The sequence below is a fragment of the Cebus imitator genome, unplaced genomic scaffold (genome assembly GCF_001604975.1).
Source record: "Cebus imitator isolate Cc_AM_T3 unplaced genomic scaffold, Cebus_imitator-1.0 Scaffold15, whole genome shotgun sequence".
Taxonomy (NCBI): Eukaryota; Metazoa; Chordata; class Mammalia; order Primates; family Cebidae; genus Cebus; species Cebus imitator.
Genome location: NW_016107330.1, coordinates 11,197,673 through 11,213,754, shown reverse-complemented (window position 1 = coordinate 11,213,754; position 16,082 = coordinate 11,197,673). Strand labels below are relative to the sequence as shown.

The 16,082-nt window shown below is 36.6% G+C and overlaps 1 protein-coding gene across 24 annotated transcripts in view; it reads left to right on the top strand.

Moving 5' to 3' along the window:
• EIF4G3 (eukaryotic translation initiation factor 4 gamma 3) overlaps positions 1 to 16,082 on the top strand; it is a 379,583-nt gene that overhangs the window by 216,342 nt on the left and 147,159 nt on the right. For 19 of the 24 annotated variants that reach the window (XR_005196570.1, XR_005196569.1, XM_037730564.1 and 16 more), the window contains one exon: positions 14,714 to 14,822. Coding sequence is in view for 22 of the 24 variants with exons in the window: in XM_037730564.1 (XP_037586492.1) it covers positions 14,714 to 14,822 (109 nt within the window). In the remaining 2 variants the exon portion in view is untranslated. The remainder of the gene's footprint in view (positions 1 to 14,713; positions 14,823 to 16,082) is intronic. The other 5 variants (XM_037730567.1, XM_037730571.1, XM_017506610.2 and 2 more) reach the window with 1 other exon arrangement.

Genomic DNA, 16,082 nt, shown 5'->3' with positions numbered 1-16,082 from the left:
AAAAAAAAAAAAAAAAAAAAAAAGGTAAAAGAGGCAATATTACACCCTAACTACATGAAGTTAACTGTAGTATGTACTGTACTAATGTAATTTTATAGGCACCCCCTGTTGCTATTTTCGTGAGCTCAAATGTTGGAAATATCTGCTTAAAATACCCTGTGACACTAATCATCTTTAGGTGAGCAGTTCATCACTCCTGTAAATTGTGCCTCATAGTAAAATGTGATCTCTCTTCATTCTTGCATATTTTTTGGTCATGTTTAATGCATTTTCATAAACCTTGAATAACGCCATGGGACCCATACAGAGTGCCACCAGTGATGCCGGCAGTACTTCCAAGAAGCAGAGAAAAGTGATAACATTACAAGAAAAAGGTGAATTGCTGGATACGTACTATAGATTTAGGTCTGCAGTGTCCCACCATTTTAGACAGATGATTTATCTTGTAAACAGATGATGTAAACTTACGGTATTGATAAATACAGTATGGTGCTGAAAATGTATTTTCTCTTCCTGATGGTTTTCTTAAACACATTTTCTTCTAGCTTACATTATTGTAAGAATATAGAATGTATTATATATAACATACATGCATACCGAGAAAAAATATTTTTTATCGGTAAAGCTTTCAGTCAATGGTAGGCTGTTACTAGTTAAGTTTTTGGAGAGTGAAAAGTTATATGCAGATTTTCAACTGTGTGGGGTCAGTGCCTCTAGCTCCTGAATTGTTCAAGGGTCAACTGTAGTTCATTTCATGGTGTAGCACTAATGGTTTCCTAGAACTGGGCCTACAGCTTCCATTGTGATATTCATGTTATAAGTTGATATGTGCAGTCAGTAGTTACATTCCCACAGGAAGAATTTGGAGGTGATACCTAGTATAATGTAAACAAATCCAATCTTTTAAAATTTCATTTTGTCATAGGCACTCATTCTGTACCTTAAAGCATGTGGGTATTTTTTTGTTTTAGTGGTGACTACAATAAAAAGGGATGTCTCTTCTTTGTGTTCTAAATTTAGTGGTTACTAAATTAAATTATATTGTTCTTTATCTTTAACAAAATAGCTTATCATCAGTAATCTCCCTTGACTTAAAAAGGTGTTCTTCAATAATACGTAAAGCCTTGTAGACTTTAAATAGGCATCTAAGCTGGGGCGGATTCTCTCAAGTTTCTAAATGGGACATTTGATGAACAGAGACCCTTGCTTTGTTATGCTGTTTCATAGTTTGAAATCAATTTGTATATACTCTTTGGTTTGATAGAATAAATAAGACCTAATGTTTGGTAGATCAGTGGGATGACTATAGCTTACAATAATCTATTGTACATTTTGAAATAGCTAGAAGAGTTCAAATGCTCCTAGCATAAAGAAAAGACAAATATTTATCTTTGAATAATATGAATATATTAAGTTTTTATGTGTACGCTGAAACTATGTACATCTGTTATGCAGTAATAAAAACTATTTTTAAAGAATTTGCACACAGATCATCAAAGGTTCCTACTTAGATTTGTAGAGCAAGGTTGTTTATTTCATCAAATAACTCCAACATGACTTTAAAAAAATGTCTAATTTTTAAATACATATGAGATTCTCCAGCTTCAATGCCTGTAGGAATTTCCTAAAGCAAGTAAGAAAAGAATATTTGAATTCCAGCCACTTTTGAGATACATAACCTTTTTTGGGAAGCCAGTGGAACAAGTATGTTTTAAGTTGTTTGAGTATTCCAAGAAAAATAAGCCTATGAGACACATTAATAAAATTAAATTTTGTGTGTTTTTTATATTTGACCTGTTTTCTCATAATTCTTCATCAAATGATATAAAAGCCTTTGCTTTTATAGTGATTTAATTTTACCTTGGATACTCTAAACCAGAATCTTAATTATAAAGAAAATGTGACTTCGATTTTTGTGTATATAACAATTTTTATTCCTACTGCCTACTCCTAGTTGGACACTGAGCAACAGTATTGGAACTTATAGTCATCTGATGACTATAGTAGTTGTAAGTGATCACAAGAAGTGTTGTGAAAGATTGCAAGGAACTATCAGATTTAGTCTTTTATTTAAAATATGTTTTCTTTCTTTTTTTTTTTGAGACGGAGTTTCGCTCTCGTTACCCAGGCTGGAGTGCAATGGCGCGATCTCAGCTCACCGCAGCCTCCACCTCCTGGGTCAGGTAATTCTCCTGCCTCAGCCTCCTGAGTAGCTGGGATTACAGGCACGTGCCACCATGCCCAGCTGATTTTTTGTATTTTTAGTAGAGACGGGGTTTCGCCATGTTGACCAGGATGGTCTCGATCTCTTGACCTTGTGATCCACCCGCCTTGGCCTCCCAAAGTGCTGGGATTACAGGCGTGAGCCACCGCGCCTGGCCCAAAAATATATTTTCAAAATTAAAATAACATTATACAAATTATAGGTCTTCATTGGAAAAGAGTAGTAAAGAAAGAAATCTTAATCCTAACTCTTATTACCAAGAATTAACCATTGTTAACTTTTGGGTGAATATCCTTTCAGACATCTTTTAGTGCATGTGCATATAGACGTATACATCTGTGTGTGTATATATTTGTTTTTTAAATTAGAGGCAGAGTCTCACTCTGTCACCCTGGCCAGAGTGCAGTGGCATGATCATAGTTTAAACATATAATTTAATAAATTTGGGTTTATGAAAGCCATTTCATAATTAGTATTTTTTCAGTAACCTCCCTTAAGATCACATTTTTCAGTTCACATAGAAATGTTTATATTTGATTATATTAAAATGTCTGTATGGTATCCTTTGTTTTAATGTACCATAATTGATTTAATTGATGGGTATTCATGTTGTTTCCTGTTTGTCTCTATATTAACAATGTTATGATGAACAGCTTTGTTTGCTTATTTTGGGGTTATTGTGTTGTCATTTTCTACCTTCCACAAATGTACCAGTTAATCTCTTACCTAGCAGTAAAAGAGAATACTCTTTTCCCTATATCATTGCTTATCTGACAATGAAAAACAGTATCTTGTTTAGTTTTTGTGTGTTTTGTGAAGTTAAGAATTTTTTGATGTTCACCAGTTATATGTATGTGTATGAATTATCTGTTTACATGTTTCTTTTAGGTGATGATTTTTGTCTGACAGATTTGTAAGAGTGCTTTAACATGTTAAAGAAATCCTTTGACATACGTTAAAATTTTTTTTCTTGTTTGATGATTATGTTTTAACTTTGTCAACATGCCTTCTAGCATACGGAATTGTTAAGTTTTGTTTCATTTATTTATTTTTGAGACAGGGTCTTGTATGTTGCTCTGGCTGGATTGCTTATGACAGTCTTGAGCTCCTGGGTTCAAGCAGTCCTCCCACCTCCCGCCTCAGCCTTCTGAGTAGCTGGGACTACATGTATATGCCGCCATGCCTGGGTAATGTTTTTTTTATTTTTAATAAAGATGAGGTTTCGCCATGTTGCCCAAGCTGGTCTCAAACTCCTGACATCAGGTGATCCACTAACCTCAGCCTCCCAAAGTGCTGGGATTACAGGTGTGGGCCACCACTCCCAGCTACAATTTATTTTTGATATTATACAGGAAAGTTTAGATTGTGCCAAATGGCCTGTCTCTTGTTTAAGTATTATTTATTGAAGAGGTTCTCATTGCTTTCTTGTTTCGAAAGTTGTTTTAATTATTTACTGTGTTATTATATATACTTAGGTCTGTTTATGGACTTTTCTATTTCATTGATTCGTTTTAATACCATTATTATACTGTCTTAAATATAACTTATAGTACATTTTAATATATTTGCGAGAGAATTCTGTTCATACTATATTTGCCTTTTAGAGCTTTTCTTGTTTCATTTTTCCCCTTCGCAGTATGAACTTTATATTTACTTATTTATTTATTATTTCAATAGCTTTTGGGGCACAAGTAGTTTTTTTGTTACATGGATGAATTATATAGTGGTCAACTCTGAGATTTTAGTGCACCTGTCCCCTGAGTAGTATACATTGTACCACATTGTACCTGATGAGTAGTTTTTTATCCCAGTTACCTCTCTCACCCTTCCCCCTTCTGAGTCTCTAAAGTCCATTATATCACTCTGTATGCCTTTGCGTACTCATAGCTTAGCTTCCACTTAAGTCAGAACATATGGTTTTTAATTTTCCACTCCTGTGTTACCTCATTTAGAGTAATGGCCTCCAGCTCCATCCAAGTTGGTACAAAAGACATTCATTCCTTTTTATGACTGAATAGTATTCCATGGTGTATCTATACCACATTTTCTTTATCCACTCATTATGCACTTAGGTTAGTTCTGCATCTTTGTAATTGTGAATTGTACTGCTATAAACATATGTGTGCAAGTCTCTTTTTCATATAATGACTTTGTTTCCTTTTTGTGGATAGCCAGTAGTGGGATTGCTGGATCAAATGGTAGATCTACTTTTAGCTCTTTAAGTAATCTCTGTACTGTTTTCCATAAAGGTTATGCATTCCTACCAGTTTTACATTCCCACCAGCAATATATAAGCATAATCTTTTCCCCACCTGCATGCCAGTACTTATTGTTTTTTGACTTTTTAATAATGGCCATTCTTGTAGCTGTAAGATGGTATTGCTTTGTGGTTTTAATTTGCATTTCCTTAATCATCAGTGATGTTAAGCGTGTTTTTATATTGTTTATAGGACAATTTATATATCTTCTTTTGAGAAATGTCTGCTCCTGTCCTTTGCCCACTTTTTGATGGGATTTTTATTATTATTGCTGATTTATTTGAGTTCCTTGTAGATTCTGGATGCTAGTCCTTCGTCAGATGCATAGTTTGCATCTCTGTGGGTTACCTTTTTACTCTGATTATTATTTCTTTTGCTGTGCAGAAGGTTTAGTTTAATTAGGTTCTGTTTATTTGTTTTTGTTGCATTTGCTTTGGGGTCTTAGTCATGAATTATTTGCCTAGGCTGATATCTAGAAGAGTTTTTGCAATATTATCTTCTAGAATTTTTATAGTTTCAGGTCTTTATATTTAAGTCTTTGATTTATCTTGAGTTGATTTTTGTATAAGGTGATCCAGTTTTATTCTTTTACATGAGGTTTGTCAGTTTTCCTTGCACCATTTGTTAAATAGGGTGTCTATTCCCCAGTTTATGTTTTTGTGTGCTTTGTTGAAGATCAGTTGGCTGTACTTTCTTGGCTTTATTTCTGAGTTCTCTATTCTATTTCATTAGCTTATGTGCCTGCTTTTATACCAGTGCCATGCTGTTTTGTTAACTATAGCTTTGTATAATTTTAAGTAATGTGATGCTCCCAGATTTTTTATTTTTCCCCTTCCAAATATGAATTTTATTTATTTATTTATTATTGCCTAGGATTACTTTGGCTAATTGGGCCCTTTTTTTGTTTTGTATGAATTTTAGGATTGTTTTTCCTGATTATATGAAAAATATTGGTGTTTTGATGAGAATTACATTGAATCTGTAGATTGCTTTGAGTAGTATGGCCATTTTCACAACATTGATTTTTCCCGTCCATGATTATTCGATCCATTTCCATTTGTTTGTGTCATCTCTGATTTCTTTCAGCCGTGTTTTGTATTTCTCCTTGTAGAGATCTTTCACCTCCTTGGTTAAGCATATTCCTAGGTTCATTTTATTTTTGCAGTTGTTGTAAAATATATTGAGTTCTTGATTGAATTCTCAGTTGGTCATTGTTGATGTATAGTGGTGCTACTGATTTGTGTACATTGATTTTGTAACCTAAGACTTTACTGAATTCGTTTATCAAATCTAAGAGTCTTTTTGAGGAGTCCTAAGGGTTTTCTAGGTATACAGTCATATCATCTGCAAACAGTGCTAGTTTGACTTCCTCTTTTCCAATTTGGATGCCCTTTATTCTTTCTCTTGCCTAATTGCTCTGACTAGGACATCCAGAACTATGTTGAATAGAGGTGGTGAGAGTGGGCCTCCTTGTTTTGTTCCTGTTGTCAGGGATAATGCATTCAACTTTTTCCCATGCAGTATGATATTGGCTATCGGTTTGTCATATATGGCTTTTACTATTTTTAGGTAAGTTCCTTTTATGCCTACTTGGTTGAGGATTTTATCATAAAGGGATGTTGGATTTTGTTGAATGTTTTTTCAGCATCTATTGAGATGGTCATATGGGTTTTGTTTATAATTCTATTTATGTGATGTATCACATTTATTGACTTCCATATGTTGAACCATCCCTGCATCCCTGAAATAAAACCCACTTGATCATGATGAATTATCTTTTTGGTGTGCTGTTGCATATGGTTAGCTAGTATTTTGTTGATGATTTTTACATCTGTCTTCATTACAGAAATTGGTCTGTACTTTTCTTTTGTGTGTTCTTTCCTGTATTAGGTATCAGGGTGATACTGGCTTCATAGAATGATTTAGGGAGGATTCCTTCTTTCCCAATCTTTTGGAATAGTTTCAGTAGGATTGGTACCAATTCTTTGAATGTCTGGTAGAATTTAGCCATGCATCCATCTGGTCCTGGGCTTTATTTGTGTGTTGGCAATTGTAAAATTACTGATTCAGTCTTGCTGCTTGTCATTGGTCTGTTCAGGGTTTCTCTTTCCTTCTGATTTAATGTAGGAGTGTTGTATGTTTCCAGAAATTTATCCATTTCCTCCATGNCCTGTATTAGGTATCAGGGTGATACTGGCTTCATAGAATGATTTAGGGAGGATTCCTTCTTTCCCAATCTTTTGGAATAGTTTCAGTAGGATTGGGACCCTTTCTTTGAATGTCTGGTAGGATTCTGGTGTGAATTCATCTGGTCCTCGACTTTCTTTGTTGGTAATTTTTAAATTACCGATTCAGTCTTGCTGCTTGTCATTGGTCTGTTCAGGGTTTCTCTTTCCTTCTGATTTAATGTAGGAGTGTTGTATGTTTCCAGAAATTTATCCATTTCCTCCATGTTTTATAGTTTGTAGGCATAAAGTTGTTCATAGTAATCTTGAGTAATCTTTTTAGTTTCTCTTGTGTCTGTTGTCTTCAGTTTCATTTCTAATTGAGCTTATTTGGATCTTCTCTCTTTTTGGTTAATCTAGTGAATAGTCTGTTTTTTCAAAGAACCAAACATTTTGTTTTATTGATCTTTTGTATTGCTTCTTTTATTTGTTTGAATTTCATTTAGTTTTGCTGCAATTTTTGTTATTTCTTTTTCTCGTTATTTTTTATTTTATTTTATTTTGAGACAGAGCCTCCCCCTGTCATCCAGTCTGGAGTGCAGTAGCACAATCTTGTCTCATTGCATCCTGCCTCAGTCTCCTGAGTGGCTAGGAGTACACGGGTGTAGCCACCATACCTGGCTAATTTTTTAATTTTTAGTACAGATGGGATCTCATCATGTTGGCCAGGCTGGTCTCAAATCCTGACCTCAAGTGATCCACCTGCCTCTGCCTCCCGAAATGCTGGGATTATAGGCATGAGCCAATTTTTATCATTTCTTTTCTTCTTTTAGGTTTGGTTTTAGTTTGTGTTTGTTTTTCTAATTTTTCGAGGTGTGACATTAGGTTGTCAATTTGTGCTCTTCAGATTTTTGATGTAGGCATTTAGTGCTGTAAACTTTGCTTTTAGCACTTCTTTTGCTGTATCCCAGATATTTTAATAACGTGTCATTATTATCACTTGATTCAGATACTTTTTAATTTCCATCTTCATTTCATTATTAACCCAGATATCATTTAGAAACATTATTTAATTCCTGTGTATTTGTATATTTTGAGAGTTCTTGCCCATAAGAACTTTAAAAATCATTTTCTTAGGCTGACATCGTGGTCCTGCCTATAATCTCAGCACTTTGGGAGGCTGAGGCAGCCGGATCATGAGGTCAGGAGTTCAAGACCAGCCTGGCCAACATGGTGAAACCCAATCTCTGTTAAAAATACAAAAATCATCCGACTGTGGTGGTGGGCACCTGTAATCCCAGCTACTCAGGAGGCTGAGGCAGTAGAATTGCTTGAACCCGGGAGGCAGAGGTTGCAGTTAGCCGAGACTGCTCCATTGCATTCCAGCCTAGGCGACAGAGCAAGACTCCATCTCAAAAAAAAATATATATCTATATACATCATTTTCTTAAGTCTGCGTTCAAGCTTTTTTCTTGAGTGTCTCGGTTTCTTCTCCTCATTTCTGACCTTGGCAACCTTTCCTTCCTTTTAAGGATGGTCTCTATTGCAGGTATATATTGTCTTGCCAGGTCAGTGCTTAAAGAACAAAAAAATTCATCAATCTGAATGCTGTTAGCCCAAGCATATACTCTCTAGTTTGTTACCTTCTTCTCTTATTATTTGCTCCCTTTTGCATTACACATTAAGGTTTCTGAAGGGATTTGAGTTTGTCACCCCTTCATTATAAACTATTTCAGGGCCTGGCACGTTGACTCATGCCTGTAATCCCAGCACTTTGGGAGGCCAAGCTGAGAGAATTGCTTGATCCCAGGAGTTCAACACCAGCCCTGGCAACATATCGAGACCCTGTCTCTGAGGCAGGACAGTTGCTTGAGCCTGGGAATTTGAGGCTGCAGTGAGCCATGGTCATGCCACTGCAATTCAGCCTGAATGGCAGAGCAAGACCCTGTCTCCAAAAAATTGAATAAAATAAGCTATTTCAACAGATGTTTGCTGTGCTCCCTTGTTCTTCTTTTGTAAATTATTCTGTAGTCTACCTCAGCTGCTGAGGTTCTAAGCCTAGGAGTCACCTTTAAATCCTCTTAATCTCACTCTCCACGGTCATTACATCAGCAAGTCCTAGTTGACTCATTCCCACCGTCTTCACTACTGTTATTGTAGTCTAAGCCATTTTGCTCATTTTGCTCTCCCCTAGACAACAGGAACTTTCTCACTCATCTCTCTGCTTCTGTCTTGCCTCTCCTCTGTTGATATTTTATACACAGCCCAAGTGAGTGATCTTTTTAAAACATAAATCATAACACCCTTTCCAGTGTGTCTTCACTATTGACTAAGTGTCCATACAAAAACATACAAAAGTTCATGTCCATAGAATTTTTGAGGTGTGTACAGGAATTATGGGAACTACAAGATGAGATTTGGGTGAGTACACAGTCAAATCTTACTAGTATAGAAAGTATTAAAGAACTGATTTATGTGGTTGATGACTGTTGTAGTCCTTACATCGTGTAATTCCTGTGTTCAAATTCAGTGGAATTATTGTTACTATTATATTATTGCTGTTGTTATTTATTGCCTTTGTCTTGAAGGAAGTGTTTATTATGGCATATCATATTATGAGAACACTTCAGAGCTTCAGGTTAGATACTGTTTTTTACTTGATCTCTGTACTCAGGTATTTCACAAGCACTTCAACCTCAAAACTGGAGATCATGGTTTTCCTCTTTCCAAGCTCATGACTCCCAAACCTTATGTCTCCTCCAGGGTTCCCTTTCTCATACTGGCCCCTATCTCAGAAATCTAGAAACCTAATGTTTTTCTTTTTACCCCCCTCTCCTCATGGATCGCTTCTCTACCATGTCTCATCAAGCCCAGTCAGTTTACCTCCTACATTTAAGTAAAGTTCAGTCACTGCCCACCATTATTACCACCAAAATTATTTCCCTTGGGCTACTGAAGTAACTTTGAAAACTGTATCCTTCTAACTGTTATTTCCTTGCTCTAGTTCATTCTCCATGCAGTGGTCAGAATTACCTTTATAAAACATCAGCCAGGTATAATGACTCATGCCTGTAGTCTCAGCACTTTAGGAGGCCAAGTGGGGAGGATTACATGAGCCCAGTTCAAGACCAGCCCAGGCAACATACCGAGACCCCCATCTGTACAAAAAATAGAAAAAAATAGCTGGACATGGTGGTACACGCCTGTGGTCCTAGCTGCTTAGGAGCTGGGGTGGGAGGAACACTTGAACTCAGGAAGTCAAGGAGGCTGCAGTGAACTGTGATTGTACCACTGTACCCCCCCAGGGTGACAGAGAGATCCTGCCTTAAAAAAAAAAAGAAAAATTAAAACACAAATCTGATTTTATAATATTGTTGTTTAAAACCTGGCCCTGGCTTCCTATTGCTAGGGGGATAAAGACCAAAACCCTTGGTGTGGCCTGTAAGGCCCTGTCTGCCTGGCCCCTGACTGCCTCATTTCACACCAAATTTCCCCGTTCTTTCTGTGTCCCTCTTACCTTTTACATAAAATAGTTGATCACGGAATACTCTTCATTTTAGAGCCTTCAGACATGTGTTTTCTCTGCATAAGATGCGTCTACCTGCCCTTCCTTCTGCATGACAACATTCACATTGATTTTTTGAAACTCAGCCTAAATGTTGCTTACTCAAAATATCTTCCCCACACACATCATAAAGTCAGAACCCCAGATGATAGGTCATCTTTGTACTCTTACTTTCCCAGTAAAGCATTTATAGTTATGGTAATTAGTGATTACTTTTGTGGTTTATACCGTATGTTTCCTTTGATAGAATATAAGCTCAATGAAGCCAGGAATTTTGTCTTAGCCATGAGTGGATTCTTAGTGTTTTTGTACAAGGTAAACATCAGGAGGAAAAACACACATATTGACACACACCTTTCTAATGAGAGACTGGGAGAAAGTCCTACTAAAAAGAAGCGTGTTTTGGTACCTTTTCCTGGCATCAAGTATATTATTGTTTTGCTTCTTAACCTTCATAGTGTTTCTCGATGGAGGCTATACTTGTTTATCATTTTATATATGTTAAATACATGAAGTATTTATACAAGGATTATTTTAAAGTCATTGAATGAGACTCTTATGACAGCAAATCAACCTTTTTTTTTAATATTTATGTAACTATTTGAAGTCTCTGGCTTTCTCTAAATGAATTATAATAGAGGTCAGCGAATATTTTCTGTAATGGGCCAGATAGTAAATATTTTAGACTTTGCAGCCATATTATCTCTTTTAGCACTCTTCATCTCTGCCATTGTGGCTCAAAAGCAGTTATACAAAATATATAGATGGATGGGTGTGTCTGTTTCAATAACATGTTATTTATGGGCACCAAAATTTGAATTTTACGTAATTTTCATGTGTCAAGAAATACTGTTTTGCCCCTTGATTTTTTTCCCCCCCAACATTTGAAATTGTAGAAACTTACCTTGTGGGCAGTACAAAATCAGGTATATGGCCCCAGGGTCATAGTTGTTGACCGTTGTGTATAACCACCTTTGTACTTAAGTATCCTATCCTGTATGTGATTAAAATAGAAGACAAAAGAAGGTGACCCCCTTTCTGGGCAAAACAATGTGCCTGTGTAAAGAAATATGAATTTTAAATTATGTAAAGAAGTATTTAAGAACAGTTTTAGATTCTGTTGCCCGTTTGCCTAAGAGGTAAACATTATGTTTTTAAAAAACAAATTCCTCCAGTATGTGGGCCGAAGCCTACCATGATTCCTTGAGGTCAGTACTTTAGTATATAAATCTTTGAGTAGATTGTAAAGGAAAATTTATAAAGAATTTTTCTCAAACACTATCAGGAATCTAATATCTTGCCCTCCCTTAAACTGTCGTCACTCTAGTTTGTGAGAAACATTTGATTTTTTTTCCCCTTTCTACCAATCGGAACCTTGATTTTGCAAAATTTGATAGGGAATTTAGCATTTACTGTTGCAACACTGTGGGAAGAGTTGCTAAATTTACCTTGTCTAGCTTAATTTCTTTATATATATATCAAAATGCATACAGCATTCATTGGATGTTGTGTTTTGTGTCACAGTACTTAGTATGTTTCCTGATTTTTCTGACTTACTGATTAGTAAAATAGTTCATGATTATTTATGCTTTGGGAATTCCTTTTTAATAGACTGTTTATGGTTGAGTTACCTTTTTTTTTTTTTTTTTTGAGATGGAGTCTTGCTCTGTTGTCCAGGCTGGAGTGCAATGGCGCGATCTCGGCTCACCGCAGCCTCTGCCTCCTGGGTTCAGGCAATTCTCCTGCCTCAGCCTCCTGAGTAGCTGGGATTACAGGCACGCGTCACCATGCCCAGCTAATTTTTTGTATTTTTAGTAGAGACGGGGTTTCGCCATGTTGACCAGGATGGTCTCGATCTCTTGACCTCGTGATCCACCCGCCTCGGCCTCCCAAAGTGCTGGGATTACAGGCGTGAGCCTGTCTAATTTTTGTATTTTTAGTAGAGTTGATATTTCACCATGTTGGCCAGGCTGGTCTTGAACTTCTGACCTCAGGTGATCCACCTGCTTTGGCCTCCCAGAGTGCTGGGATTACAGGCGTGAGCCACAGCGACTGGCCTAGTTGAGTTACTTTTTTAGGAGAGAAGAGATGAAATTAAAGGTTGAACTACAATTTGAGAAGACTGTCCTAAATTAAAACTAATTCTGAACAAGATTAAAATATTGAATTCTGGCCGGGCGCAGTGGTTCACACCTGTAATTCCAGCACATTGGGAGGCTGAGGCAGGCAGATCACGAGGTCAGGAGGCCATTCTGGCCAAAATGGTGAAACCTCATCTCTACTAAAATATAAAAAATTACCTGGGCATGGTGATGCGTGTCTGTAGTCTCAGCTCCTCAGGAGGCTGAGGCAGGGGAATCACTGGAACCCAGGAGGCAGAGGTTGCAGTGGGTTGAGGTTGTGCCACTGCGCTCCAACTGGCGACAGAGCAGGATTGTGTCTCAAAAAAAAAAAAAAATATATTGAATTCTGTCTTAATATGTTATGATTTCATTAGTACCGTTAGAGTCTTATAAAATGCTAAAGTTGAAGGAGACTGTAGGATCTTTACTTCTACATTTCATAGCTGTGGAAACTGAGAAATACTTTTCCAGCATTTTATGGATATATAACTATGTACTGGATACTTGGATTTCGAATTGTAACTTAACAAACATGTTATCTCATTCCTTTCTTATGACTCTTTTACATAGATTCTTTTTAGGGCTTTGTTAATTTTAAAATGTCCATCTTTTTTATGAATGAAGATATTTTAGATGGAAAAATCATCGACTCTAGTAGCCTTTTACTGCCTTAAACATCTTACTTTTTCTATGGATGTCATTTTGGTGACCTACTTTTAGCAGTTACATTACCCCCCCTTCTTATTTGGTTATTAATTTCCGAGGCAATTGGAGTAGTTAATATTTTTTTTCCTCTCAGGTAAATGATACAACTCACAGACCTTTCCTGGGAAATGTGGACAACTGCTTAATGAACGCTAAATAACACAGAGTGTTTGTTCTAGATCTGTTTTCAGCCTATAGAATTGAAAAATTGATATTTTTATTTGTAGCTACGAACCTTTCTATTGAATTTCAATAGTGCATTTTTCCCCACTGAAACTAAGGATTCAGAGTAATTATGGCAGTGCTATTTTCTTTATTTGTTCCTGATTCAAAGTGAAAACAGTAACTCTCCATTTTTTTATATATAGAATTATGATTTTAGTAGTCTTCATTTAGAAGTAATTATGGATATGAACAGTTCGATTGTATAATGAATAGGTGAAATGATAGCATTTTCCCTATTTCTGTCTATTACTCTGTACAGTCCTTATGTAGTCAAATACAAATTTCATGTTGTACATTCTGAAAAGCATTGTTACTTAAATGATACCTATTATCCTGAATTGTATGTGTCCATTTCATTTTATATTCCCACTTTAAGTGAGACTTACTGACTTGAAAATATTTTTTATCAGCTGTCACTTTTAAGTGTCCCTGTCTGCCCACACTCACCCACATCTTAATCTCCCCATCCCTACTCCCCAGGGGAAAAAAAAAGTAAAAAGAAAAATAGAATTGTACAGGGAGCTCTACTCTGATAGCACTGATATAATTTGTTGTAGGATATTATAGATAACAAAAAATGTGACCTTAGATCTCCGAGGAGAGACACTGCTTTGTCTTGTGGCTTTTGTGTAACGCACAAATCCAGATGAATACCTGCCTGGAATGTGATGTAGAATGAATGTTCTTGTCCTCTCTGTGTAATTCTGTTCCCTCTAAGTTCAGCAATAGCTGTGATTTTTTTCAACCTACCCTGCTGGGATTTTGATGGGCATTTTTCATTCTAATACAGTGCCTGCGTGAAAATGAGTTTCCTTATCTCTGAAAAACCTGATATTTTACTCAAGATTTCTGATTCTGAAAATACCATACTTAACCTAGAACCTATAGATATTTTATGGTGAAAGTGCTTTATATACTTTCAGAGTTGCATTTCACTTGTATGGTTACATGGATAAGTAGCAGGAATCATTTTTCAATATTGTTTTCTTGAATCTGTAACTGGTTTTCAATCTCATTATATTTTCTGTTTGTCCTGCTTTGCTAGGTAATTTATACATGAAGTTGACCAAATCCTTTTGGTCTTTGGGAAGGTGTTAAATTCCCTCTCACATGTGACATCTATTGTTAGGTTGACAAGTCGGCTTGTCCTTAGAAGGAACAATGGGGAATAAATTGTAGTAATGACTGTTGTGCTGTCTTCTCTTGCTGTGGTTAATGGTAATCATTTCTTTTCCTTCCCCCTTTTCTGCTGCCTCTTTCTTTATCTTCCCTGTCTTCCCATGTACTTTTGAATTTATTAAATTGGACTATATATTGTTTGCTTGCTTCCCTTTTTTAATTTTGTGATCTCCCGTGCTCTACTGTCTTCCCCACTTGCTTGGGTTCCATGTTGCTAGTTTTTATGTTCGCACGCTCATTATCACCCTTTTTTGTACTTCAAATCCCAGCAGCTGCCCAGCCAGGTCCCCGAGCACAGCCCTGTGGTTTACGGGACTGTGGAGAGCGCTCATCTTGCTGCCAGCACCCCTGTCACTGCAGCTAGCGACCAGAAGCAAGGTTTGTGTATGACTGTTTTCCTCCCTCTTATCTTTAGTCTCTTTTTTATTAATTACATTACCCTCAACATTCAAGAGTTAAGAGTACAGCATCCAAGTATTAATTTGACTCCCACCTTTAAACAAAGCTTTGAGGTGGAAAATGAAAGCGTTCTACCTCTAATAAACTAAAGTAGGGATGATTGGTAAAATTTTTTCATACATTTGTCTCTCACTGTTAGTATTTGTATGTACGCAAAAGGTTAACTGCCTTAAACTGCCTTTAAAACAAGGTGGGAGGTGGAAGGAGAAATCATAGCATATATTTCTTTACAAGAACAATACACTTTATATAGCCATCATGTCCTGAGGTATCTTGCTACTTTTTAAAAAGAAAAAAAGATAAAATGTTTCTTCTTAAAGGATTGGGCTTCTATAGCCACAGTTGGAGATGGAGCCCAGTTCAAATGCCAGCTCCATCATGCACTAGTTATTTGGTCTTGATTGAGCTACTGACCTTGTGTATCTCAGTTTCTTCACTTACAGAGTGGAATAAAGACCTATGTGCCTGACAGGGTTAATGTGAGAATAATGCCTAGCACATGGAAAGTGCTTAGTAAATTATAGCCATTAATACTATACTAAGGAATAGTACACTAAGGTTTCTGCTCCTATTGAACTTGAACATTAAGGTGCCAAATGTTTGTTGAAATAAATACTTCGCCTTTTGGAGTATAATAGAAAACTTAAGGGAGATCTCATACCAGAAACTGGAATATCATATTCTTTCCTGCTTAGTTGGATTTTAACTTGACCTTAGCTAAAATTGAAAGACAATTCTAAACACAGTTCGGGTAATCAAGTAACTTTGATCCTGGTTTATGTTTTAGGCTTCTAAAAATGATTGGATATTATATATGGAAGCCATTATCTTCTTACTTTCTTGAATTATTCATTCTTCCAAACCCTTTAATAATTCTGTAGCTCTATCGTTAGTATATAGATTTTCTAAAAATTCTTTTTTTTTTTTGAGACAGAGCCTTGCTCTGTCACCCAGGCTGGAGTGCAGTGGTGCAGTCTTGGTTCACTGCAGCCTCCTCCTCCCCCTGAGCTCAAGCTATTCTCCTGCCTCAGCCTCCCAAGTAGCTGGAATTACAGGTGTGCACCACTACGCCTGGCTAATTTTTGTATTTCTAGTAGAGATGGGGTTTCACCATGTTGGCCTGGCTGGTCTTGAATTCCTGACCTCAAGTGATTCACCCGCCTTAGCCTCCCAAAGTGC